The 26919-nt window shown below is 38.5% G+C and overlaps 1 protein-coding gene and 1 non-coding gene across 5 annotated transcripts in view; one reads left to right on the forward strand and one right to left on the reverse strand.

Annotated features, from left to right (window-relative positions):
- ARNT (aryl hydrocarbon receptor nuclear translocator) overlaps positions 1-26919 on the reverse strand; it is a 65116-nt gene that overhangs the window by 27047 nt on the left and 11150 nt on the right. For 2 of the 4 annotated variants that reach the window (XM_059930410.1, XM_059930401.1), the window contains exons 2-5: positions 13251-13362; positions 9560-9604; positions 4096-4140; positions 1018-1062 (exon numbers count right to left, since the gene is read on the reverse strand). In XM_059930410.1, the coding sequence (XP_059786393.1) occupies positions 1018-1062; positions 4096-4140; positions 9560-9604; positions 13251-13362 (247 nt within the window). The remainder of the gene's footprint in view (positions 1-1017; positions 1063-4095; positions 4141-9559; positions 9605-13250; positions 13363-26919) is intronic. The other 2 variants (XM_059930429.1, XM_059930420.1) reach the window with 1 other exon arrangement.
- On the forward strand, positions 23370-23442 carry TRNAR-CCU (transfer RNA arginine (anticodon CCU)). The gene has a single exon. It is a non-coding gene; the product is annotated as a tRNA-Arg (tRNA).

Here is a 26919-nt window from a genome sequence, read left to right on the forward strand (position 1 = left end):
CTCTTCTAAGGGCTGCCCTCATTCCCAATGAATGCAATGTTCTTCCCACCATACCACACCAATCAGTTTTATGAAGAGTGAAAGAGTTCGTAGGAGGCCATAAATTGAAATGGCAGCAAAATGAGCTTGTGGCCCAGCTGAAAGAGGAAATGGTAGGTAAGAGGGGGGAAGTAATAAAAACTGGTACTGGTATTAGTGATCTATCTCCTACTGAGTCATCCCAAATCACAGAGACCAAAAAACAGGAAAATTTGGGCACAACATTTCTTCCACAGTATTTCTACATTATCGACAACAGTCTCCAAAGAGAACTCCATAGTCTCCTTTACTGAAAAGGTCTCACAACATAGATTCACATTTAGTTACTTTGCCTGAGAAACATAAAATTCTACGCTCAAACATAAAGCACCCATTTTCCTAGTATCTGACAGATTTCTGACACTGAAATCCATAAGGCTGATCTTTTAAATAGCCACATCTAGGCTGCTAAGCTTTTCTGGGAAACACAAAAGATTCAAACACCAAAGCAACACCAGTACTGCCGAGACAAAGTAATCTAGGCTGTGAGTCTACATAGGAAGATAAGGGTGAGCCTTCTAGAGAGGTGTGGAGTAAATACTGAGGCCTAAAGACTGGGAACTAATTGCAAACACAGATATATTTATTGGTTTTCTGATAAAGGAGTATTTCCCTGCTAAAGCACCAACTGGCACAGCTGCACGGTTTCTGAAAGCTTTTTATTCTGTGAAACTTAGTGCTAAGATAAAGATGAAAAGAGAAATCGATAAAAACTAATAGCAATTTCTTAAATTCCTAAGTAAAGTTCCCTCAACCACCCACTTTCTGATGGGGGAAGCCAAAGTTCCTGTTACACACAAACTTCTAAAAATCTTGTCCTCTCTTGCCACAGACAAGGAAAAACACGAAGAGAAAGGGGAAGAAAAGAGCAGAATAAGAAAAAGGATAGAAAAAGCAGCATGATCTGCTTCATCATGCCAAAAGACACTGTTCTCCTACCTGGCGAGTCTCTCCTTATCCGCAGAGCTCTGCTCATCATCCGACCTAAAAACAGAATTAACGAACTAAGCTAAAAGTAAAATAAAAAGAAAGAAGGAAGGAAGGAAGGGAGAGAGGGAGGAAGGGAAGAAGGGAAGAGAGAGGAAGGAAGAAAGGAAGGGAGGGAGGAATGGAAGGAGAGAGGGAAGGGACAGAGAAAAAAGGGAAGGGAAGGAAAGAAAAGAAATAGAACAAAACAGATGCAGAGAAGAGAGGGGAAAATGGAAATATGGACAAGAACCTTGCCTGTAACTCTACAAAGCCATCTGTTAGGATTAAGAAAAAGTAACTTACAGGACAAAGGTCAACATAAAAGCAAGGCCAATATTCATTATAAATTAACATAATCTGAGCACAGAAAGCCAATCATTCTCTGTAGAAACCAAGGATATACAGTTTGAACAATAAACAAACAAGGGAATACCATTCTCACACACTGCTCCCAATCTGAAAAGAAAATGATATCCACATATGCTATTCTGTAATGAAAAAAAATCAAACAGTAAATCATGATAAGAATGTCAAACAAGTGATCACAATCTTTCTATAACACACATACAGCACACATTCACTCACAGACAAAATAGCCCAACAGCTTCACTGGAGAAATTACATAAATAAAACTAAGAGCTAAGTTTCTGATATATCCCCTATCAATGATTTGATCCTAAAGTAGTAAATTTCTATTCAGTCACTTTCCCATTTCTCTGCAATAAAGCCATAACATTGCTGGATCCTAGTACCAACTCCCCCTTCCCCGGAGTGGGCTACAAAGATTATCACTAAATTTCTCTGGATAACTAAAATACTATAAGGGTTGGTGGCAACTGAAGAAATAAGGTGTTGGTAGGCCAGTTTATCAGTAATCAATTCCATCTTAAATATATATATAAATATAAAGAGATTAACAATAAATAGAGTAAGAAAAAAAGTCTAAGTATGACATAACAGGCTGAAAGACTAGTTATTAAAAATGACAAGTATAGGGCTTCCCTGGTGGCACAGTGGTTGAGAATCTGCCTGCTAATGCAGGGGACACGGGTTCGAGCCCTGGTCTGGGAAGATCCCACATGCCGCAGAGCAACTAGGCCCGTGAGCCACAATTACTGAGCCTGCGCGTCTGGAGCCTGTGCTCCGCAACAAGAGAGGCCGCGATAGTGAGAGGCCCGCGCACCGTGATGAAGAATGGCCCCCGCTTGCCACAACTAGAGAAAGCCCTCACACAGAAACGAAGACCCAACACAGCCATAAATAAAATAAATAAATAAATAAATTAATTAATTAAAAAAAAATGACAAGTATAATGACTTTATCAATATATGGGAAAGTTTCTAAAAAATGGCCAGCAGGAAAAAAAAAAAGAGAGAGAGACAAAAAATAACATATTAATGATAAGAACCATGTGAAAACTTATGCATACTGACCAGAAGAGAAAGAAAACAGTGATATTAAGTGAAGTTTCATGTTCACTGGGTTGTTATAATTCCTTAACAAACTACAAATCATTTTTTCAAAAAGTTGGGAAAATTCATTTAAGCTTCTGAAGACCCTCTAACTGAATTCCGAAGGAGGATATGTGAGGTGAACTAGCTTAACAAATCATATCTTAAAAGAAATGAGTTCTGGGAATTCCCTGGCAGTCCAGTGGTTAGGACTCTGCACTTTCACTGCTGAGGGCACGGGTTCAACCCCTGGTCAGCGAACTAAGATCCCACAAGCCACACAGTGTGGCCAAAAAGAAAAAAGAAAAGAAAAAGAAATGAGTTCTTTTGTTTGACAGTTAAATATCTAAAATTCCTATTACTACTCCTACCCCTACAGATCCATAATCCCTTACACTCTAATACTTCCAAGTGAAATACATGAATGTATAAATATTCACATTAAGCAAGACAAATGAAGGCTAAAACAGTTCAGTTCATGTTTTCATAGCTTTTAGGAATTTCAGTCAAGAGACTGTGAACCTGTACCACCACTACTATTTGATGGCTTCACTTTCTAATGCAGCTTTTGAAAAACTACTCCCCAGATCCCTATTATTAACTTCTCATTTTAGAGATGGTTCACATCCTAAAATGTTTACAAGTATCTACTTCGATAAACAAATTCTTCAAAAACCTCTTAAATCCACTCCTTTCCTACTGTCATTGCCACCATTCTAGCCCAGGCCCTCACGATTTTATCACTGTCTTATTATTTCAGTAGCCTCCTATCTACCTCCCTGACTACAGTGCTTCTGTTTAATCAGTCCTATATAATGCTACTAGAGAAAAATCCCATATGCATTTTATATAGTAGCATCTCATTCAAAGCTTATGATGGCATCTCACTGCTTCAGAGTAGTTTTAAACTACTCTGACTGATATTTCTTAGCCCTCTACATCAATTTTTCTCAATGTATGGGCCCCAGACCAGCAGTATCAGCAATGAATAAATAGTAAGTGCTTATTAGTTAAGCACTGGATTTTGGATTATTCACTTTTCTGAGATGGCTGCAAACTCGATTTTTAAAAAACAAATAATTTACTACTTAATAATATATAGAATAAACTTTCTAAAAATAAACCAATATTTGACTTGAGAAGGATCTGTTTAATAAAGCAAAGTATTTTTCATCCTCTTGACAGATAAACATATTTTTTTCAATAAAAACTCCAGTCTTCACATAAATCATTTCTTTGCTGTTATTTTTAAAAGAATAAAACCATTATCTATACAGATTTTGTAGATCCACTTAATAATAAATGCAACAAAGAAATTCATATTGTTTGTGTCCCTGTGGACACCCAGCAAGCACACTGTATAGATATCTATCACATACATAAAAACACTGTGTAAAATATACCATTAGTTTGAAGCTGTAAGTCTGAAGCCCTGTTACCCGAACGTAAACAACAAGTGTAATACTAAGTTTCACCAGCTTTCAGAAGAAGAAACAGACTGGATAGAGAAATTAACTCTCATTGAGATAAAATTAAAACTCAGTATTTTTGAATCGCCTGGTCCCACGACAAGGACCAAGATGCTCTACTACATTACCTGGCAAACCGCTCCTTATCATTAGACATCTGATCGTCATCACACCTGAAGGAGAAAAAAAGGGGCTTAGTCCAAGGCATTACACTTGTTATATCTATTTCACTCTGAAAGGAAAACTAGAAAGGGATAAAAAATATTCAACAAAAAAAAGCCAATGAAAAGGCATCACAAAGCAATAGAGCTAATAACAGCATCCCACAGAACTTAAAAACCCATGACTATTATTTGTCTGGTTTCTAATGTGTCCTTTACTCTTACTTATCAGACATTCCAAAAAAAGATGATGATCTCATGAGGGCACAGCTGACTACCCTGTCAACACCACTGAGGTTAGAGATTGTTTTGTTTTTGTTTTTCATTAATTATGGCAAAAAACGTGTAACACAAAATTTACCATCTTAACCATTTTTAAGTGTACAATTTGGTAGTGCTAACTACAATATATTCACACTGTTGTACAAAATATCTCTAGAACTTTTTCACCTTGAAAAACTGAAATTCTATAGCTACTGAACACCATCTTCCCACTCTCCCCACCTCCATCCCACGCCCAGCTCCTGGCAACCACCATTCTACTTTCTGTCTCTCTGATTTCGGCTACTTTAGATCCTCATATAAGTGAAATCATACAGTATTTATCTTTTTGTGACTGGCTCATTTCATTTAGTATAATGTCCTCAAGGTTCATCCATGTTGTACTATGTGATGGAATTTCCTTCTTTTTTAAGGCTGAATAATATTCCACTAGCTGTATATACCACATTTCTTTATCTATTCATTTGTCAATGGATATTTGAGGTGCTTCCACCTCTGAGCTACTGTGAAAAATTGGGCAGTGAACATAAGTGTGCAAATATCTCTCCAAGATCCTGCTTTCAATTCTTTTGGATATATAACCAGAAGTGGCACTGCTGGATCATATAATTCTGTTTTTAATGTTTCAAGGAACCTCCATACTGTTTTCCAAAGTGGCCGCACCATTTTACATTCCCACCCACAGTACACAAGAGTTCCAATTCCCCCATATCCTCACCAACACTTGTTATTTTCCAGGTTTTTTGATGGTGGCCAGCCTAATGGCCTACTCATTGTGGTTTTGATTTACATTTCTCTGATTAGTGATCATGAGCATCTTTCCATATGCTTTTTGGCCATTTGTATATCTTCTTTGGAGAAATGTCTATTAAAAGTCCTTTGCCCATTTTTTAATCAGCTTGTTTTTTTGTTATTGAGTTGCAGGAGTTCTTCAAGTATCATGGAAATTAACCCCTTAACAGATATAGGACTGGCAAATACGTTCTTCCATTCCATGGGTTACCTTTTCACTCTGTTTCCTTTGATGTGCAAAAGTTTCTAAGAGTCTTAAATTATGATTTAAACAATGAACTTTATACCTCTTTGATTAAGGAAACACAATCCATTCATCTCAACAACTTCTATTTAATAAGCTGATAAATCTTGTTTACTACTACAGAAACCGCAAAGGAGGATGTGTTGAAGGAGGAAAACCTAACTCTGAAAACATTACTCTACTCTCTGGATGATCTAAATTTTCCTCTTCTCACTCACTGTCACAGGATATAGCAAAGACCTATCAACTTTGGGCAGAAAGAGCTTTTGGGAGATATGTAAGACTCACAAAATTTGCAGTTAAACCAGTTATTAAATTACAGCCAGGGCTTCCCTGGTGGCGCAGTGGTTGAGAATCCGCCTGCCAATGCAGGGGACACGGATTCGAGCTGTGGTCCGGGAAGATCCCACATGCCGCGGAGCAACTAAGCCCGTGCCCCACAACTACTGAGCCTGCGCTCTAGAGCCCGCAAGCCACAACTACTGAAGCCCACATGCCTAGAGCCCATGCTCCGCAACAAGAGAAGCCACCTCAATGAGAAGCCCACGCACTGCAACGAAGAGTAGCCCCCGCTCGCCGCAACTAGAGAAAAGCCCGCGAGCAGCAACAAAGACCCCACGCAGCCATAAATAAATAAATAAATAAATAAATTTTAAAAAATTACAGCCAGAATTTATACTGCTCCTTCGCAGGCTATAAATCCTCAACTAATTTGACCCCAAGAATTTTCAAAATTTTTGAAAATAACTGGAAAGCAGAAGTAGAACGACGGGCAAACATGGAGGTATGGTGGAATTTGGGCTCAAGGACAAAGGGTTTCTAAGACACAAAATATACTGTAAATCAGATGCTACAAACTTTTAATGAAAACAGTGATCTAAGCTGAAAAAAAGAGACCTATAATTTACATATTAATTTTGTTTGTTTGTTTGTTTCAATTTACTTTTGGCTGCGTTGGGTCTTCGTTGCTGTGCACAGGCTTTCTGTAGTTGAGGCCAGCAGGGGCTACTTTTCATTGCAGTGTGTGGGTTTCTCACTGTAGTGGCTTCTCTTGTCGCGGAGCACAGGCTCTAAGCACGCAGGCTTCAGTAGTTGTGGCACGTGGGCTCAGTAGCTGCAGCGCACAGGCTTAGTTGCTCCGCGGCATGTGGGATTTTCCCGGACCAGGGCTTGAACCAGTGTTCCCTGCATTGGCAGGCAGATTCTTAACCACTGCACTACCACGGAAGTCCTTTCATATTAATTTTGAATCTCAAGAATGAATCTTCCAGATATTTGCTACTCAAAGTGTGGTCAGTGGACCAGAAGCAGCAGCATCACTTAGTAATCTATTAGAATGCAGAATCTTGGGCACTACCACAGACCTAATGAATTATAATCTTTATCTTATCAAGAACCCCTGGCAGATTTGTACATGCATTTGTTTGAATTTGAGAAGCATTATTTTAGATACTAGCAACTCTGATATTATACCTAGAATTTCAAAGCCTTCATATTCTTAAAAATTATTTTATAGATGTTGTCTGGAGAATATAACAAAATGACACTTGGGACTTCACTGGTTGCACAGTGGTTAAGAATCTGCCTGTCAACGCAGGGGGCACAGGTTCGAGCCCTGGTCCCGGAAGATCTCACATGCCGCAGAGCAACTAAACCTGTGTGCCACAACTACCGAGCCTGCACTCTCGAGCCCACGAGCCACAACTATCAGTAGTTAGTTAGTTAGTAGATCCCATGTGCCACAACTACTGAAGCCCGCATGCCTATAGCCTGTGCTCTGCAACAAGAGAAGCCGCTGCAATGAGAAGCATGTGCACCACAATGAAGAGTAGCCCCCGCTCGCCGCAACTAGAGAAAGCCCACGCACAGCAATGAAGACCCAATGCAGCCAAAAATAAATAAATTAAATAAATAAATTTTTTTAAAAAATGACACTTGAACAAAGTGATGAAAAGAGGTAATAAATTACAGCTTTCATCCACCAAGGAGATTTAATATTGATTTACAGATACAATGCAAATAAGACTTTCACTCATTGACCAAAGTGGAGAATTCCAATTAAAAAAAAAAAAAATTTACTGGGAATTCCCTGGCGGCCCAATGGTTAGGACTCCACGCTTCCACTGCAGGAGACATGGGTTCGATCCCTGGTTGGGGAACTAAGATCCCACAAGCCGTGAGGCCAAAAAAAAAAGTACTGATGGTCAAATAAAAAAAATTGGTGATGCCTCACTTGGGCATAATGACCTACTTGGTAAGATGAATTATGAAAACCTTTTTTTTATGGTTGGGGAAAAGACAAATAAACCTTTTAAAATTTGCATATAGTTTGTGACTACCAGATTTTGTGGAAATGGAAGCAATGACTCAGGGATAGAGCTAACTGATAGGTATAAATAAGACTAGCGTTTACCTCTATCCCATTCATATGCACAACACAGTTCCACTAACAGTATTTATCATTATAATTAGGGGTTCCTAATTGGAGGAATTCCCAATGGAACTGTATGAAAAAAGTCTATTCTTGAACAGAAATTGAAATCTCTACCCCTCTTCACATTTGTTGACACTCATTAAGTCTCAAGAGCTCTCTTGGAGAACTGCTTTCTCCAATATTTTGCAACTACCTCTTTATGGTGGCCAAATCATGGTTGTTGTTTTCAAGAATATATGGCAGTGTTCTGCGACTAGGCAGTAGCTAGAAACACAAGCTTTCACTTTAAACATTGCAAAAACAACAACAATAATAAAAAAAGACACACAGATAGATGTAACTGACTAAACTAAGCAATATAAAACTAAACAATGGCAAGCAGTTTACAATATGGGCATCCTCTGTGTAAAAACAAAACCTGAGGAGACAATGAGTGTGTGTATGTGCACACATATACGTGCATTTAAATACACTTACATATGCACTGAATATTTCTGGAAGGATACTTAATAAACTGGAAACTATAATTGTCTAAGGGGAAGGATTCTGAAGGTCTGAAGTGAGGGAAGATGTACTTTCATTACATATAACTTTGCACTGTTTAAAAATTTTGCAAAATAATGTTTATATTTTTTTAAGAATTTAGTTAATAAAACAAACAAATAATGAAGCCTGGGCGCTCACATAATAAAATAAATTGTTTAAAAAACAGGGCTCCTTTATTTATTTCTCAAATATTTGTTATTCTGCAATGTAGACACTACCTAGGTAATATTTTCAAATTTGAAAAGAAAAAAGGCAGGTTGCAGTCAAGGTTATCTTCCATTCTTTGACTCTTATTGCTTTCCTTACTTAAAAACAAAGCCAAGTAACTGGTCATAAGCAAAAATAAAATTTCCCTTCTCTGAAAGAACTCCTTCATCAATATATTGAAAAGTCCATTTTCAGTTCTCCAGAAGATTCACTACTCAAGGATACAAATTCCAATTCCTGCTCTGTAGGAGAAGTCAATGAGTATTAGAGGGCATGAAAGATTAGTACATTAATGACCCCCAAACTAATTACACTTAGCAGTATTCACTACCTGGTGTAGCACCATCGTGTACTGAATCAGGACTCGGACACATGACTTGCTTTAGCCAATAGGACAACAGCAAATGTCAATCCAAAGCAATAGCTTGATAAGCATTTAGACTGGGACTTGCCCTTTGGATTGCAGCCATCACCATGTAAAGACACTCAGTCTGCCCTCCTTAAGGATAAAAGACCACAAAGAAAGAGATACCCAGCCTTATCAGCTGAGTCCAGTTCCCAGCTGACAAGGCAGCTGAATGCAGTCTTATGAGTGAGTCTAGGCAAGATCAGCAGAATAACCATCTAACCAATCCACAGAATTGTGAGAAATAATAAATCATTGTTCTTTTTAAGCCACACAACAATAGATAACTGATACAGAGGGTCTTGTAAATTCTCTGCTCTCCCCTCATTGAGCTCTTTCCTCTGGAGCTATTACCAGAATGCTTGAAAATTTTATGGGGTATAATATAATAGGTAATTTTAGTTTTAGGATGAAGCACTCTCCTTAGGCCTAAAGACAAAAATATTATGAGTCAGAAATATAAAGATAATGAACTAATTTTTAATATCAGAAATCTAGAGAAAGTTTTTTAAGATCTTACCTCAAAAATTTACTGTTCCCTTCTCCATCATCATCAAAATCCAATCTGGGGAAAGCCAACAAAAAATATTATAAGCTTATTGAAAATGCAGAACATTAAAAAAATTAAAATTCTAAATCCACAAGCTATCTGAACACCCACTCAGATGGAAGAAGGAAAAGAGGAAGTGGAATAAGTAAAGCTATATTACCTCTTCCTTGTTGTACCAAACTGGGCAAAGAAATTGGCCAATCAAAAAGGAATACCTATTGCTACCTTTCATTTTCCTAGGGTAGCAATCCACCTTTGCCAAAGTTTTACATCACAGTACAACCTCTACAAAAGGAGCAGGATCAACTCAAAAAGACAAGAAAAAATTAATATGAATAATTCAGGTCTGTTTTTCACTTCTATAGTCTGCTTTAGGCTATGTTAAGCTCTCTGAAACATCTCTCAAAACAGTGATGTTCCATAGGGAGTGATTTTAAGACCTCTGGAGGGTGGCTGGTTGGTTGGTTGGTTGTTTTTTGGCTGTGCTGCACAGCTTGTGGGATCTTAGTTCCCAGGGACTGAACCCAGGATTGAACCCGTGCCCTCAGCAGTGAAAGCGCGGAGTTCTAACCACTGAACCAACAGGGGATTCCCCGAAGGTTGTTAAATAATGTTTCTCTCCTTCATTCACCTAATGAACATGTAATATATGCTACATTCCGGATACTGTACTAGATGAGGTGAAAACAAAAGACTTGCCCTCAAGGGATTCTTTGCCTAGACAAATAAATATACAAGTGAGAATGAGAAAGCATCATATGGAGAGCACAATCACTAAGCTTTAAATGTTTAGTGAAAGCAGAGGTGACTTTCATTTCAAGGGATTAGGCAACATTATAGGTAACGAGACAGGCCAATCTCCTATTAATTTCTGTACTCCATTAAACTAAAACACTACTCATGTTACCACCTTAACCCAATGATCTCTACTAGTGTGATAACCTGATATTATGGGCCTCTAAATGGGTTATATATAAAGTACATAGCATCAACCCTGAAAGTGTCCATTCCTCTTCCTCTCTGTAGCCCCAGATCACCTGTCAAAGTCTACCTATTTACCCAATAACTCCATTTCTAAGAATCTATCCTAAAGAAATAACTCAGAGAAAAAAATTTATGTACAAAGATATTCATTAAGCATTACATATAACAGCAAATCTTCAAAACAGTTTAAGTGTCCCAAAATAGCAATTAAGTACATCCCCTCTATGTAAGTATTTTAAATTATGTTTCTATAGCATATGTAACAATATGGAAAAAAGGTTATTTTATACAATTAGGTGAAAAGACCAGGCTATATAAACCTACATAATTATATGATTATAACTATTTAAAGAAATCTACATATAGAATAAAGAATGAAGTAATTACACTAAAAAAACTGATGGGAGATGACTTTGGGTAGTAGGATTATTGCTCTGTTAGTCTTCTTTCTATATTTTCCAATCTTTCTTTTAAAAAATGTATATTATTTATTTTAATATATTTTCCTGATTATCAATAAAACACACTCACTTCAGAATATCTAGAAATAACTAAAAACAAAAGAAAAAATAAATCACCCATAATCCCATCACCCATACATCTGATGAGTATCCTTTCAGTTTTTTTGCTATGCACACGTTATTTATGTATTTCTTTCTGATAGAGTTGGTATATTACATACACTGTAACCTCTTTTTTTTAATTTTATTCTTTTTTTAAAAAATATATTTCTTTATTTTATTTATTTATTTATTTATTGGCTGCATTGGGTCTTCCGTTGCTGTGTGCCTTTCTCTAGTTGCGGTGAGCGGGGGCTACTCTTCGTTGTGGTGCGAGGGCTTCTCATTGTGGTGGCTTCTCTTGTTGCAGAGCACAGGCTCTAGGCACGCAGGCTTCAGTAGTTGTGGCACATGGGCTTCAGTTGTTGTGGCTCGCGGGCTCTAGAGCGCAGGCTCAGTAGTTGTGGCACACGGGCTTAGTTGCTCCGTGGCATGTGGGATCTTCCGGACAGGGCTTGAACCTGTGTCCCCTGCATTGGCAGGCGGATTCTTAACCACTGCGCCACCAGGGAAGCCCCTGTAACCTCTTTTCTCAATATACTGTAAACATTTTTCTGTACCAATACATATTTGTCACTTCTAATACATTTTCTGTACATTTTCAATACAACTTTCTCAACCAATCCCCTAATTTTGATAATACTGCTTCTAATTGTTTGCTATTATATATAACCATAACACTGTGTTTAAGAGAGTAGACAATAAAGCTAACCTCCCAAGGTTCATATCATAGATCTTCCACTTACTAGCTTTAAAACCTTGGGTAAGTTACTTATTCACCAGCTACCTCAATAAATGAGTTAAAATGTATAAAGCTCTTGGAGACATAGCAAGTCTTAATATGTTACTCATGTTAACACCTTAACCCAGGGATCACTCTTGCATTACTACTGGTAAGAGGAAACTTAAAGACTAGTTATAACACTAGCTACATAATTATTAAAAGCAAAAGAAAGAAAAAAAATTCAATACTTTAATGCTTTAAAAAGTAGGTAAAATACTACCCATTCTTCCAGGCCTTTCTAAAGCAACCTCTTTTCTGAAGCCTTTCCCAATTTCTACCAACCAATGGTGGTATTTCCATACACTGAAACACACAGCAGTGTATTTGTTCCTTTCTTAGCAAACCTGGCGTATTCTATCTTGAATTATATTTATGTGTGTAATGATTATCCCTTTCAGAACATAAGCAACTAAAAGACGAAGACTGTGCCTTATTTACCTTTGTATCCTAGTAGCAATCGCCACAATGACTTACACTAATGAGGCATCTAATAAATAATTTTGGAACTGAATGGACTCTAGGTTCCAAACAAGGCAACGTATCAATAACTTAAAGGAGACATATTCTACAGTTCAGCATTCTCTAAATTCAGAAAAGTAAAAAGCCTACCAGGGACTTCCCTGGTGGCACAGTGGTTAAGAATCCACCTGCCAATGCAGGGGACATAGGTTCGATCCCTGGTCTGGGAAGATCCCACATGCCGCGGAGCAACTAAGCCCGTGCGCCACAACTACTGAGCCTGCGCTCTAGGGCCCACAAGCCACCACTACGGAGCCTGAGCACCACAACTACTGAAGCCCACGCGCCCTAGAGCCCTTGCGCCGCAACTATTAAGCCCGTGTGCTGCAACTACTGACGCCTACACACCTACAGCCCGTGCTGTGCAACAAGAGAAGCCACTGCAATGAGAAGCCCATGCATCGCTACGAAGAGTAGCCCTTGCCTGCCGCAACTAGAGAAAGCCCACGTGCAGCAACGAAGACCCAACGCAGCCAAAAAAAAAAAGGCCTACCAAAAAAATTTTGAGAATGCAGATACAAAGCTTAATGAAAGCAGTGAAATTTTCTCAGCAATGGTGAAATCTTTGGGCTTAGCCAGAGTCCTTTACCTCTTAGAGATTTTTGTTTTAAAAAAACAAAACTGCTCCTAAGAAACTAAGATAAAAAAATCAATTCAATACAGAGAAAAATCTTGGGACTAAAGAAAGTTATCTGATAGGAGTGTAGTAAGTAGCCAGAAGAAGTGAGAGGGTTAGGAACAGATGGTTCAGCGACTAACAAAATCAGGCTGGTTTAAAGGAGAGACGTTTGTAACATACTACGCTCAAACTCACCCTGGTCGCCGCTTAATAGCCCTCTGGACAATGGCTCCTCCACCTTGAATCCCAGGCCCAGGGTTTCCAGAGGCAATGGCTGGACCCAGTGATGGTACATCTGATGTCATTTCTGTCAGAGAAAAACAGAAATACAGATTTTAAAAAGATTGTCCTTGCTTATCATCATCATCATCATCAAACTGGCTAGAAGAAAGGCTCAAGCTATGGATAAAATCTCAGGAGTTTGCTAGAAAACCCAAAAATGCTCACGTCCAGACTGCTTTTCTTGAATTCTTACCCTGGGAAAAGATGTCCTTACACTTCAGTTCCCCCAACTTAATACAGTTTGGAAGAGGTAGTACTACATTCTATAGCCTTCTCTTTTAAAAGCTGGTAATAGTGACATAATATTAATCTAAAACACACACACAAATTGGTTTACATATTTCACTCATGCAACAAGTATATATAACTTAGCTCCTCTGATTTACTTTTTTTGGAAAATACAAAAAAACCCAAAATAAAAAAATCACCTAAATTCCAATACTCAAAAAAAATTATATAGAGGGACTACCAGTCCCCACCAGGGACTTCCCTGGTGGTCCAGTGGTAAAGACTCTGCACTCCCAATGCAGGGGGCCCGGGTTCGATCCCTGGTCAGAGAACTAGATCCCACATGCCACAACGAAGATCCTGCGTGCTGCAACGAAGACCCAGTGCAGTCAAATAAATAAATAAATAAATGTGGTTTTTTTTAAGTTGAGCTCATTTTATTTCTTATTTTTTCCCTCAGATTATATACACCTATCTCTCTGCTCAAAAACAGGCACATTTGGTCATGGCTAATTATGTTCCAAAAAGCCTGCTACAATTTTTGCTCCCACTAACAGGATATGAGAGTACCTATTTCCCTCACCAGGACTGCATATTATACTTTTTAATTTCACCAAACCTGACAGGTAAAAATGGTACAGTATTTGTTTTAATTCTTATATCTTTTTACATTAGTCATCTGAAATCAATGAGGTGACTCTTCATATATTTGATATTTTTATATTGAATATCTTTTTCTAATGAATTTGTAATATCTATCAGTATATAAACGATATTAAAGAATATCAATATATAAAGGATAATATATGACTGTTATGTATTACAAATATTTTTTCATCACCTACCTTAGCCTTTAAATATATAACATTTCACAATTTTATGCTGTAAAAGTTATCAGTGTTTTCCTAAATAATTCTGGGATTTCTGTCTTACCTAGGAAAGCTCCCCACCCTCGAGATTATTTCTATATTTTCTTAAAATACTTTTGTGTTTCACATTTAGATTTTTAATCCATCTGGAATTTACTACTTATGCCTACCTGGCACAAGGCAGGACTCTGATTATTTTCTTATACATGGTTAGATAATTATTCTAATATCATTTATGAGATAATCCATCCTTTCCCCACTTATCGGAAATGACTCCTTTACTACTTTACTTTTACTTTTACTTTACTACTTTACTTACTTTACTTTACTTTTAGGTGTCTACAAATAATTGATCTCTTTCTATACTTTTATTCTGTATTAATATATTTTCCAGCTCCTATGTCAATACTGAACATGTTTGATAACAACAGCTTTATAGTACATTTGAATTATCTAATAGGAAAGTCCTCCACTCTCCATTAATTTATTTTACAAAATTTTCTTATTAAATGTCATATACTACTTCTGCTTCAGCCAAAAATAAATAAATAAAATTTTTAAAAGTTTTAAAAATTAAAAAAAAGTTTAAGAAATGAGTGGGAAATCAATACCTTCTCTGATGATGGAAAACTAAGGAGGATTTGTCACCAGCAGACCTATCCTAAAAGAATAGCTAAACAGGGACTTCCCTGGTGGTCCAGAGGTTAAGAATCCACCTTCCAATACAGGGGACGTGGGTTCGATCCCTGGTCAGGGAACTAAGATCCCGCATGCTGCGGGGCAACTAAGCCTGCACGCTGCAACTTCTAAGCATGCGGGCCACAACTAGAGAGCCTGCGTGCCGCAAACTATAGAGCCCACACGCTCTGGAGCCCGCACACCACAACTACAGAGCCCACATACTCTGCAGCCCACATGCCACAACTACAGAGAAGCTCGCGCGCCACAACGAGGAGTCCACGCCACAGGGGAGGATCCTGCATGCCGCCAACAAAGATCCCGCATACCTCAACTAAGACTCAACACAGCCAAAAATAAAATAAGTTAAGTATTAAAAAAAACTTAAAAGAAAATCAGCAAAGATATAGAAGTTCTCAATGATACCTCAATCAACAGGGTCCAATTAACATTTATAAAAACACTACATCCAACAACAGCAGATAAACATTCTTTTCAAGTGTCCCCAGAACATATACCAAGACAGACCATATCCTGGGCCTTTCAACAAACCTCAACAAGTATAAAAGAATTGCGGGGATTCCCTGGTGGTCCAGTGGTTAAGAATCCACCTTCCAATGCAGGGGATGCGGCTTCGATCCCTGGTCGGGGAACTAAGATCCCACATGCCACGGGGCAACCAAAACTGCGAGCCACAACTGGAGAGAAGCCTGCATGCCACAACTACTGAGCCCACGTGCTCTTGAGCCCGCAACTAGAGAGAAGCCCGCAACAAAGAGCCCACACACTGCAAGAAAGACCCAGTGCGGCCAAAAATTTAAAAAACAAATAAATAAATAAAATAATCATAGATTGGATTCTCCAACCACAGTGGAATCAAACTATTTAGAAATCAGTAACAGAAAGATAACAGGAAAATCTCCATTCACTTGGACACTAAATAACACATTTCTAAATAATCAGTCAAAGAGGAAGCCTCAAAGGGAATAAAAAGTACAGTGAACTAAAATTAAAATGAGGACTTCCCTCGTGGCGCAGTGGTTAAGAATCCGCCTGCCAATGCAGGGGACACAGGTTCAAGTCCTGGTCCGGGAAGATCCCACATGCCGCAGAGCAACTAAGCCCGTGCACCACAACTACTGAGCCTGCGCTCTACAGCCCACAAGCCACAACTGCTGAGCCCACGTGCCACAACTAGTGAAGCCCGTGTGCCTAGAGCCCGTGCTCCACAACACGAGAAGCCACTGCATGAAAAGCTCATGCACTACAACGAAGAGCAGCCCCCACTCGCTGCAACTAGAGAAAGCCCATGTACAGCAACGAAGACCCAACACAGCCAAAAATAAATAAATAAATAAATTTATTTTTTAAAAAAACTTTAAATGAAATTACAAGATGGCAAAGTTTGTGGGACACCCCAAAAGCTATAGTCACTAAAATGCTATATTAGAAAAGAGGAAAAGTCAAATAAATCATTTAAACTTCCACCTCAAGAACCTAGGATAAATAAATAAATAAATAAATAAACCCAAAGGAAGCAAAAGGAAGGAAATAATAGAAAACACAAAATAATAAAATTTTAAAACAGAAGAACAATTTAAAAATAAAACAAAGAGTTCTTTAAATAGATCAATAAAATTGACAAACCTCTAGCAAGACAAACAACACACAAACTACCAAAATCAGGAAAAAAAACCCCAGGGATATCACTAGAGACCCTGAAGAAATCTAAGAGATAATTAGGAATACTAAAACTTACACACATAAATTTGACAACTTAGACCAAAACGATCAATTCCTTAAAAAATACAAACTAAAACAACTGTCCAAACACAAAATAGGTGATATGAACGGCCTCATACCTATTAGAAAACTGAATTCATAATTTAAGCACTCTCAAAAAAAAAAAATTTTTAGGTCTAGAATTTTTTCCAGTGATTTCACTGGAGAATTCTACCAACATTTAAAGAACTAACAGCAATGCTACACAATCTCCTCCAGAAACTATTTGAGGAAGGGGACACTTACCAATTCATCTTTTGAAGCTGGTATTACCCTGATACAAAAACCAGACAAAGACAGTATAAAAACAAAACAAAAACTAGAGATCAATGTTCCTCATGAAAATTGATGCAAAAATCCTTAACAAAATATTAGTAAATAAAATTTAGCAATTCTAGCAAACAGAATTTAGCAATATGCAAAAGAACTATACAACGTGACCATATGTGTTTTATTCAAGGGAAGTAAACTTGTTCAATACTTAAAATCAATCAACATATTAATTGGCTAAGAAGAAAAATAACATGATCATATCAGCCTATGCATAAAAAGTATTTGCTAAAATTCAATACCCATTCTGATAAAAACATAGAAAAATTAAAATAAAGTGAAATGTCCTCACCTTGATAAAAGTATCTACAAAAAGAAAGAAAGAAAAAAAAAAACTGCTGCTAATATTATACTTAATGGTGAAAGACAATGTTTTCTCCCTAAGATTTGGGAACTAGGAAAAAATGTTCACTCTCATCACTTATTTAAACATAGTGTGGGAAGTTCTAGCCTGTGCAAAAGTGCAGGAAAAGGAAATAGAAGGCATACAGATCAGAAAGGAAAAAATAAAACTGTCCCCATTTGCAGATTACATGATTGTCTTTCTAGAAAATCCTAAGGAATCTACCAAAATAAACAAAAAACCTTCCTAGAACAAATAAGTGAATTCAACAAAGTTGCAGTATATAAAATTAATATACAAAAATCAATTGTGTTTCTATATACTAGCAATTAACACATGGGCATCAAAATTTAAAATATAAAACCATTCATAACCACTTCAAAATAGAAAAAATATTTAAGTGTAAATCTATCAAACAGGCACAAGATTTGTATGCTGAAAGAATGCTGATCAAAGAATCAAAGACCTAAATAAATGGAGAGACATACCATGTTCATGGATTGGAAGACTCAACAAAAGATGTCAATTCTCTTCAAACTGATAAACAGGTTTAATGCAATTCCTATCAAAATTCTACCCAGATGTTTTTGAAGATATAAACATGACCATTCTAGGGACTTCCCTGGTGACACAGTGGTTAAGAATCCGCCTGCCAATGCAGGGGACACAGGTTCAATCCCTGGACCAGGAAGATCCCACATGCCACAGAGCAACTAAGCCCACAAGCCACAACTACTGAGCCCACGTGCCTCAACTACTGAAGCCCGCATGCCTAGAGCCCATGCTCCACAACAAGAGAAGCCACCGCAATGAGAAGCCCGTGCACTGCAATGAAGAGTAGCCCCTGTTCGCCGCAACTAGAGAAAGCCCGCGCACAGCAGCGAAGACCCAACGGAGCCAAAAATAAAAATAAATAAAAACTAATTGTATAAACAAAATTTTTTTAACTAAAAAATTTTTTAGAAAATTAAACATGACCATTCTAAAATTTATACAGGAAGGTAAGGAAACTATAATAGCTAAAACAAAGAAAAAGTGGGAGAAAAGAGTCTACCTGAAAGACTTCTAATATAGCTACAGCAATTAAGACTGTGTGGCCCTGGCAAAGGGACAGACACGTAGATCAATGGAACCCAGAAACAGACCCACACAAATATGCCCAAATGATTTTGACAAAAGTGCAAAAGCAATTCAATGGAGGAAAGATAGCCTTTTCAATGGTGCTAGAGCAACTAGACATCCATAGGCAAAAAAATGAACCTTGACCCCTTATACAAAAATTAATCAAAATGGATCATGGACTTATATGTAAAGTGTAACTATGTAACTTTTAGAAAAAACCACAGGAGATGGACTTCCCTGGTGGTGCGGTGGTTAAGAATCCGCCTGCCAGTGCAGGGGACACGGGTTCGATCCCTGGTCCCGGGAAGATCCCACATGCTGCGGAGCAATTAAGCCCGTGTGCCACAACTACTGAGCCTGCGCTCTAGAGCCCATGAGCCACAACTACTGAGCCCATGTGCCACAACTACTGAAGCCTGTGCACCTAGAGCCTGTGCTCCGCAACAAGAGAAGCCACCGCATAAGAAGCCCGTGCACAGCAAAGAAGAGTAGCCCCTGCTCGCTGGAACTAGAGAAAGCCCGCGCGCAGCAATGAAGACCCAACACAGCCAAAAATAAATAAAGTAAAATAAATTTTTTAAAAAATAGGAGAAAATCTTCAGGATCTAGGGGCTAGTCAAAGAGTTCTCAGACTTGGTACCATAAGCAAGATCCATGAAAGGAAAAACTGGTAAATTGGACATCACCAAAATTAAAAACTTTTGCTCTGTGAAAGACTGTGAGAGGATCAAAAGACAAGTTACAGAGTGGGAAAAACATTGCAACAAAGGACAAAGGACTTGTATCTAGAATATAAAAAGAACTCTCAAAGCTCAACAGTAAAAAAGCAGTCTTGAACAGACATTTTACCAAAGAAGACACACAAATGGTAAATAAGCATATGAAAAGATGTTCAACATCATTAGCCAAGAGGGAAATGCAAATTAAAGCCACAATAAGATGCACTACATACCTATCATAATGGCTAAAAAAAAATAATAATAAATACCAAATGCTGGGAAGGATACAGAAAAAGATCACTTATACACTGCTGGTGAGAATATAATATAGTGCAGCCACTTCGGGAAACAGTATGGGAGTTTCTTTAAAAACTAAACATGCAATTAACATACAATCCAGCACTGCACTTGTGGGTATATATCCCAGAAAAATGAAGACTTACATTCATACAAAAACCTGTACACAAATATTTAGAGTGCTTTTATTTGTAATAGCCAAAAACTGGAGAAAAAATCCAGATGTCCTTCAACAAGTAAATGGTTAAACTGATATATATACCCCTACTCAGCAACAAAAAGAAGTGAACTACTGATACACAGAACCTGGATGAATCTCCAGAGTATCACGGTGAATGAAAAAAGCCAACTGCAAAAGGCTACACACTGTACAATTCCATTTGTAGAACATTCTTGAAATAACAAAATTATAGAAATATCGAGAACAGGTTAGTAGCTTCTGGGGATTAAGGAGAGGGTGGAAGTATGAGGAACGTGGGTGTTGCTTTAAAAGGGCACCACAAGGGACCCTTGCAATGATAGAAGTATTCTGTATCTTGACTGTACCAATGTCAATATCCTGGTCATGATATTACACTACAGTTTTGCAAGGTACAACCACTGGGGGAAACTGGGCTAAGGGTAGGGGATCTCTCTATTATTTCTCATAATTGAATATGAATATAAAATCATCTCAAAAGAAAGTTTAAAAGTTTTAAAAACCTTTTAATGTCATATACTTCATCCTCCTTTTGAACTTTAAAATCTATATAAAGTTTTTTTTTTTTTTTTAAATGTAACACCCTTTTTTTTTTTTTTTAATAGCTACTTTATTTATTTATTTATTTATTTATTTTGGCTGTGTTGGGTCTTCGGTTCGTGCGAGGGCTTTCTCCAGTTGCGGCAAGCGGGGGCCACTCTTCATCGCGGTGCGGGGACCGCTCTTCATCGCGGTGCGCGGGCCTTTCACTATCGCGGCCCCTCCCGTTGCGGGGCACAGGCTCAGTAGTTGTGGCTCACGGGCCCAGCCACTCCGTGGCATGTGGGATCTTCCCAGACCAGGGCTCGAACCCATGTCCCCTGCATTAGCAGGCAGATTCTCAACCACTGCGCCACCAGGGAAGCCCCTATATAAAGTTCTAACAACAAAAAAACGCTTGAGGTTAATTCAATTACATTAAATTTATATAATAATTTTGAGGGACCAGTAGCATGATATTGCATTTCATCATCCAGGAATATTACTCAGACATTTCCTAATGTCCTTTAATAAAATTTTACAGTTTTCTTCACATGTCTTACATCTTTCTTGTTATATTATTTTTAGGTATTTTATAGCTCTTAATACTACTGTGAATGAAATCTTTTCCATTTCAACTTCTAACTGGTTATTGCTAGAATAAGAGAAAGCTATTGACTTCAGTGTGTTTATATTGTACTCAAATAACTTTACTAAATTACCTTATCTAAAAGCATTTAGTTTATTGGACTTTATTTATTTATTTATTTATTTTTGGCTGCATTGGGTCTTCATTGCACACGGGCTTTCTCTAGTTGTGTCCAGCGGGGGCTACTCTTCATTGCGGTGTGTGGGCTTCTCATTGCAGTGGCTTCTCTTGTTGTGGAGCATGGGCTCTAGGCATGCGGGCTTCAGTAGTTGTGGCACATGGGCTCAGTAGTTGTGGCTCGCAGGCTCTAGAGTGCAGGCTCAGTAGTTGTGGTACACAGGCTTAGTTGCTCCGCGGCATGTGGGATCTTCCCAGACCAGGGCTCGAACCCGTGTCCCCTGCACGGGCAGGTGGATTCTTAACCACTGTGCCACCAGGGAAGTCCCTATTGGACTTTCTTAATATACAATCACATTATCTGCAAGGAATGATTATTTTACCTTTCTTTACTCAATATTTACACTAGTACTTAGTTTCCTTCTCTTACTGCATTATTGCAAGGGTTCTTAATCTGTGGGTCAAGGGATAAAATCCACTGGTAAACTTGGATGAAGAACAATTTTCTTTCTTTACTTTCATTAATCTCTAACTGAAATTTAGCATTTCCTTCAATCATGAAAGTACAGTAAAACACAGTAATTTTAGCAGTATCTGTGATTTTGTCATCAATAAAATCAGATATCACATGACGGTTATTATGGATATCTAGAATTACTGCTACATTCAATACTACTTTGAGAATATGGCAATTATTAGACTTGTCACTACATCTTATTTATTGTGTTAATAAAGAAGAAACATTAATTTTTGTATTACAAATCTGTAGTTTTTTATATTTTGATAACTATATTTTTAATAGAATTGATTTTTCATAATACTATGTAGTGTTATTTACACTCTGAACAACATTCTATGGGTTCAACAGGGAGAGCAAGCTGCATGCCAGGGTGATCTGGGGGCCTAGGGACCTGCCCCACCAGCTCACCAGAGTTTCCTCCCATGTGCAAGTCTTTCTGCCCCTCACCAGGGTCTCCAACTTGGCCCAGACCAGAGGAGGTTTTTATTTAGTCATGGATGCAACACAAAAAGTGTGATAAGAACTTTTGAAGCCTCGAAGCAAAAGTGTTACTCCTTGCCTTTACAGTGAGTGCATGGATAATCAGTGATAATAATAACTTATTTTTTTCTAAGCCCTCACTGTGTGCCAGGCACTGTGCTGGGCAACTTGTGTGCCTCTCCTTTATTCCCACAATGACCCAATGAGGTTGAAGAAGGGTTCAACAGATGTCACCAGTCATAGGGGTCCACGTGATACAAAAGGTTAAGAATCTCTTTATTTATTCACTTTTTTTTTTTGGCCACGCCATGCAGCTTGTGGGATCTTAGTTCCCTGACCAGGGATTGAACCCAGGCCCACAGCAGTGACAGCAAAGCACCAAGTCTTAACCACTGGACCGCCCAGGAATTCCCATATTCTGATTTAATAGTCTTTTTTAAAAAAAATCAGGAATGGATTTTTTAAAATCAGAAACAACTGTTTTTATAAAGCATTTATTGATACAATCATTTTTCCCCCTTTAGTTTGTTAATGACACAAAGTATATAGGTTTTCTCAGGGTGACCGATCCTTGAGTTCCTGGAATAAATCTTGCTCAATAAATTGTAGTGGGCTGAAGAGTGTAAAAATGCATGTCCACAGAGACTCAGAATGTGACCTTACTTGGAAATAGGGTCTCTGAAGATATAATTAGTGAAGACGGAGATCTTAGGATGGGCTCTAAATCCAATGACTGCTGTTTTTATAAAAGCAATGAGACAGACATTTGGATACAGAGACTGGAGTGATGTGTCTACAAGCTAAAAAAGAGGGAACCTAACCAGCCAATATCTTCATTTCGGACGTTGAGTCTCCAGAGCTGCAAGAGAATAAATTTCTGTTGTTTTAAGCCCTCTAGTTTGTGGTAATTTGTCACTACAGGCCTAAGGACCTAATATAATAAAGATGTATGATTCTTTTAACATACTCTAGATTTAACTTACTAAGATTAGCTCCTTTTAAATGGAAGAGGAACTTAGTGTGATGTTAAGTGTAGCACAGTTAAGGAGTATTCTTAGTGCACCGAATCTAAGCACCTTCTATTAAAATCATAACTTGACAGAAATTACAGAAAAATAGTAAATATTTTAGTCAGTCAACACAGTCTCCCAAATTTATAGAAAAGCTACTTCTTGGGACTTCCCTCATGGTCCAGTGGTGAAGACTCCGCACTCCTAATGCAGGGGGCCCAGGTTCGATCCCTGGTCAGGGAACTAGATCCCGCATACTGCACCTAAAGATCCCGCATGCTGCAAAAAAGATCCTGCACATGGCAATGAAGATCCCACGTGCTGCAACTAAGACCCAGCACAGCCAAATAAATAAATAAATAATTTTTTAAAAAGCTACCTCTAAATGTGACTTCCTTTCCTGAAATAGGAGAAATAATATAAAACTAAGTCATTGAAAACATGAATGAGGAAAACAGAAATGATAAACGAAGCATTAAAAGTTGAATAGATAATGAAATGTTCAAAAGGAAATGTTGTTAACAATAATTCATCATATTCCTACCTTGTATAAAATATGAACCACTTTGGATGTGTTTTCTTTTCTTCATAAACCTATTTATTTATTCACTCATTTTTATTTTTGGCTGCGCTGTGTCTTTGCTGCTACACGCGGGCCCTCTCCAGTTGTGGGGAGCGGGGACCACTCTTCCCTGTGGTGCACGGGCCTCTCATTGCTGTGGCCTCTCCCGCTGCGGAGCACCGGCTCTAGGTGCAGGGGCTCAGTAGTTGTGGCTCTCGGGCTCTAGAGCGCAGGCTCAGCAGTCATGGCACACGGGCCCAGCTGCTCCGCAGCATGTGGGATCCTCCCGGGCCAGGGATCGAACCCATGTCCCCTGCACCGGCAGGCAGACTCCCAACCACTGTGCCACCAGGGAAGTCCTGGATGTGTTTTTTACTATTTTACTTATTATTCCTAAAACCTACCTCCAAATTATATTTATAATAAACTGCATCTAAACTCAAAATACAAAACCTCTTTTATGCATGTCTTTTGTTCCATGCCCCAGCATTATAACTGCCTTTAATACTGGACAAAGAGAGTACTCAAATACTCACCGTTAAAATGTTGATGCATCACAAAGCTACAGTAATCAAAATAGTGTGACACTGGCATAAAGACAGACACATAGACCAACAGAATAGAATACAGAGCCCAGAAATAAACCCTCACATACACGGTCAAACGATTTTCAACAAGGGTGTCACAACCGTTCAATGGGGAAAGGATAATCTTTTCAACAAATGGTGCTGGGAAAACTGGATACCCACATGTTAAAAAAAATGAAGTTGTATCCTTCCTTACATTACCTCATATACAAAAATTAACTCAAAGTGGATCAAAGACCTAAATGTAAGAGCGAAAACTATGCAACTCATAGAAGAAAACATAGGGAAAAAGCTTCATGACACTGGATGTGGCAATTTCTTGGATATATCAAAAGCACAAGCAACAAAAGTAAAAAATAGATAAATTGGACTTCATTGAAATTAGAAATTTTGTGCATCAAAGAACACTGTATCAACAAAGTAAAAAGGCAACCCACAGAATGGGAGAAAACAGTTGTGAACCATATATGTTATGAGATTAAAATCCAGAATACATAAAGAACTCCTATGTCTCAACAACAACAAAAAAAGACAACCTATTTAAAAAATGGACAAAGGACTTGAACATATGTTTCTCCAAAGAAAATATACAAATGGCCAATAAGCACATGAAAAGATGCCTAACATCACTAATCATTAGAGAAATGCAAATCAAAACTACACTGAGATATCACCTTGCACCCATTAGGATGAAAAAGAAAAAAAAAAAGATAAAAAGAAAAAGAAAAAAAATAATAATATGTGTTAACAAGGATGTGAGGGAATTGAAACTCTTGTACACTTTTGGTAGGAATGTAAAAGCTGCAGCCACTATTGAGAATAGTATGGAAATTCCTCAAAAAATTAAAACTAGAATGAATATATAATCCAGCAATTCCACTTCTGGGCATATACTAAAAAGAACTGAAATTTGAAAGCAGGGTCTTGAAGAGACACTTGTACAACACCCATGTTCAAAGCAGCATTAGTCACAATAGCCAAGAGGAAGAAGCAACACAGTGTTGATCAAGATGAATGGATTTTAAAATATGTAGCATATACATCCAATGGAATACTATTCAGCCTTTAAAAAGAAGGAAATTCTGCAACATGCTACAACATGGATGAACCTTGAAAATATTATGCTAAGTGAAATAATCCAGTCACAAAAAGATGACTACTACAGGATTCCACTTATATAAGGTACCTAGAATCGTCAGATTCACAGAGTGTAGAATGGCGGGGTGGGCTGGAGGGACTGGGGAACAAGAAGTAATTGTTTAATAGGTACAGAGTTTTAATTTTCCAAGATGAAAAAGTTCTGGAGGTGGATGGTGGTGACGGCTGCACAACAATGTGACTATACTAATGCCACTGACCTGTACACTTAAAAATAGTTAAAAAGAATATGAAAAAGATGTACATATATAGGTATAACTGAGTCATTTTGCTGTACATCAGTGATTAACACAACACTGTAATTCAGCTATACTTCAATTAAAAATAAATTTTAGGGGCTTCCCTGGTGGTGCAGTGGATAAGAGTCTGCCTGACAATGTGGGGGACATGGGTTCCCTGGTCCTTGGTCCGGGAGGATCCCACATGCCGCAGAGCAACTAAGCCCATGCGCCACAACTACTGAGCCTGCGCTCGAGAGCCCATGAGCCACAACTACCGAGCTCGTGTGCCTAGAGCCCAGGCTCCACAACAGGAGAGGTCACCGCGATGGGAGGCCCGCGCACCACAACAAAGAGTGGCCCCCGCTCACTGCAACTAGAGAAAGCCCGTGTGCAGCAACAAAGACCCGACACAGCCAAAAATAAATAAATAAAATAAAAATTGTTTTTAAATTGTTAATATAAATAAACTTTTTAAAAGTTAAAAAGGCAAATTTTTTTTTTTTAATTTATTTTTTGGCTGTGTTGGGTCCTCGTCTCCGCACGAGGGCCCCCTCCAGTTGCGGCAAGCGGGGGCCACTCCTCACCGCGGTGCACGGGCCTCTCACCGTCGCGGCCCCTCCCGCTGCGGAGCACAGGCTCCAGACGCGCAGGCTCAGCAGCCGTGGCTCACGGGCCCAGTCGCTCCGCGGCACACGGGATCCTCCCAGACCAGGGCTCGAACCCGCGTCCCCTGCATCGGCAGGCAGATTGTCAACCACTGCGCCACCAGGGAAGCCCGCAAATTTTTTTTTAAATAATTTTTTTTAAACATCTTTATTGGAGTATAATTGCTTTACAATGGTGTGTTAGTTTCTGCTTTATAACAAAGTGAATCAGTTATACATATACATATGTTCCCATATCTCTTCCCTCTTGCATCTCCCTCCCTCCCACCCTCCCTATCCCACCCCTCTAGGTGGTCACAAAGCACCGAGCTGATCTCCCTGTGCTATGCGGCTGCTTCCCACTAGCTATCTATTTTACATTTTGTAGTGTATATATGTCCATGCCACTCTCTCACCCTGTCACATCTTACCCCTCCCCCTCCCCATATCCTCAAGTCCATTCTCTAGTAGGTCTGTGTCTTTATTCCCGTCTTGCCACTAGGTTCTTCATGACTTTTTTTTTTCCCTTAGATTCCATATATATGTGT

Source organism: Balaenoptera ricei, chromosome 1 (assembly GCF_028023285.1).
Source record: "Balaenoptera ricei isolate mBalRic1 chromosome 1, mBalRic1.hap2, whole genome shotgun sequence".
Taxonomy (NCBI): Eukaryota; Metazoa; Chordata; class Mammalia; order Artiodactyla; family Balaenopteridae; genus Balaenoptera; species Balaenoptera ricei.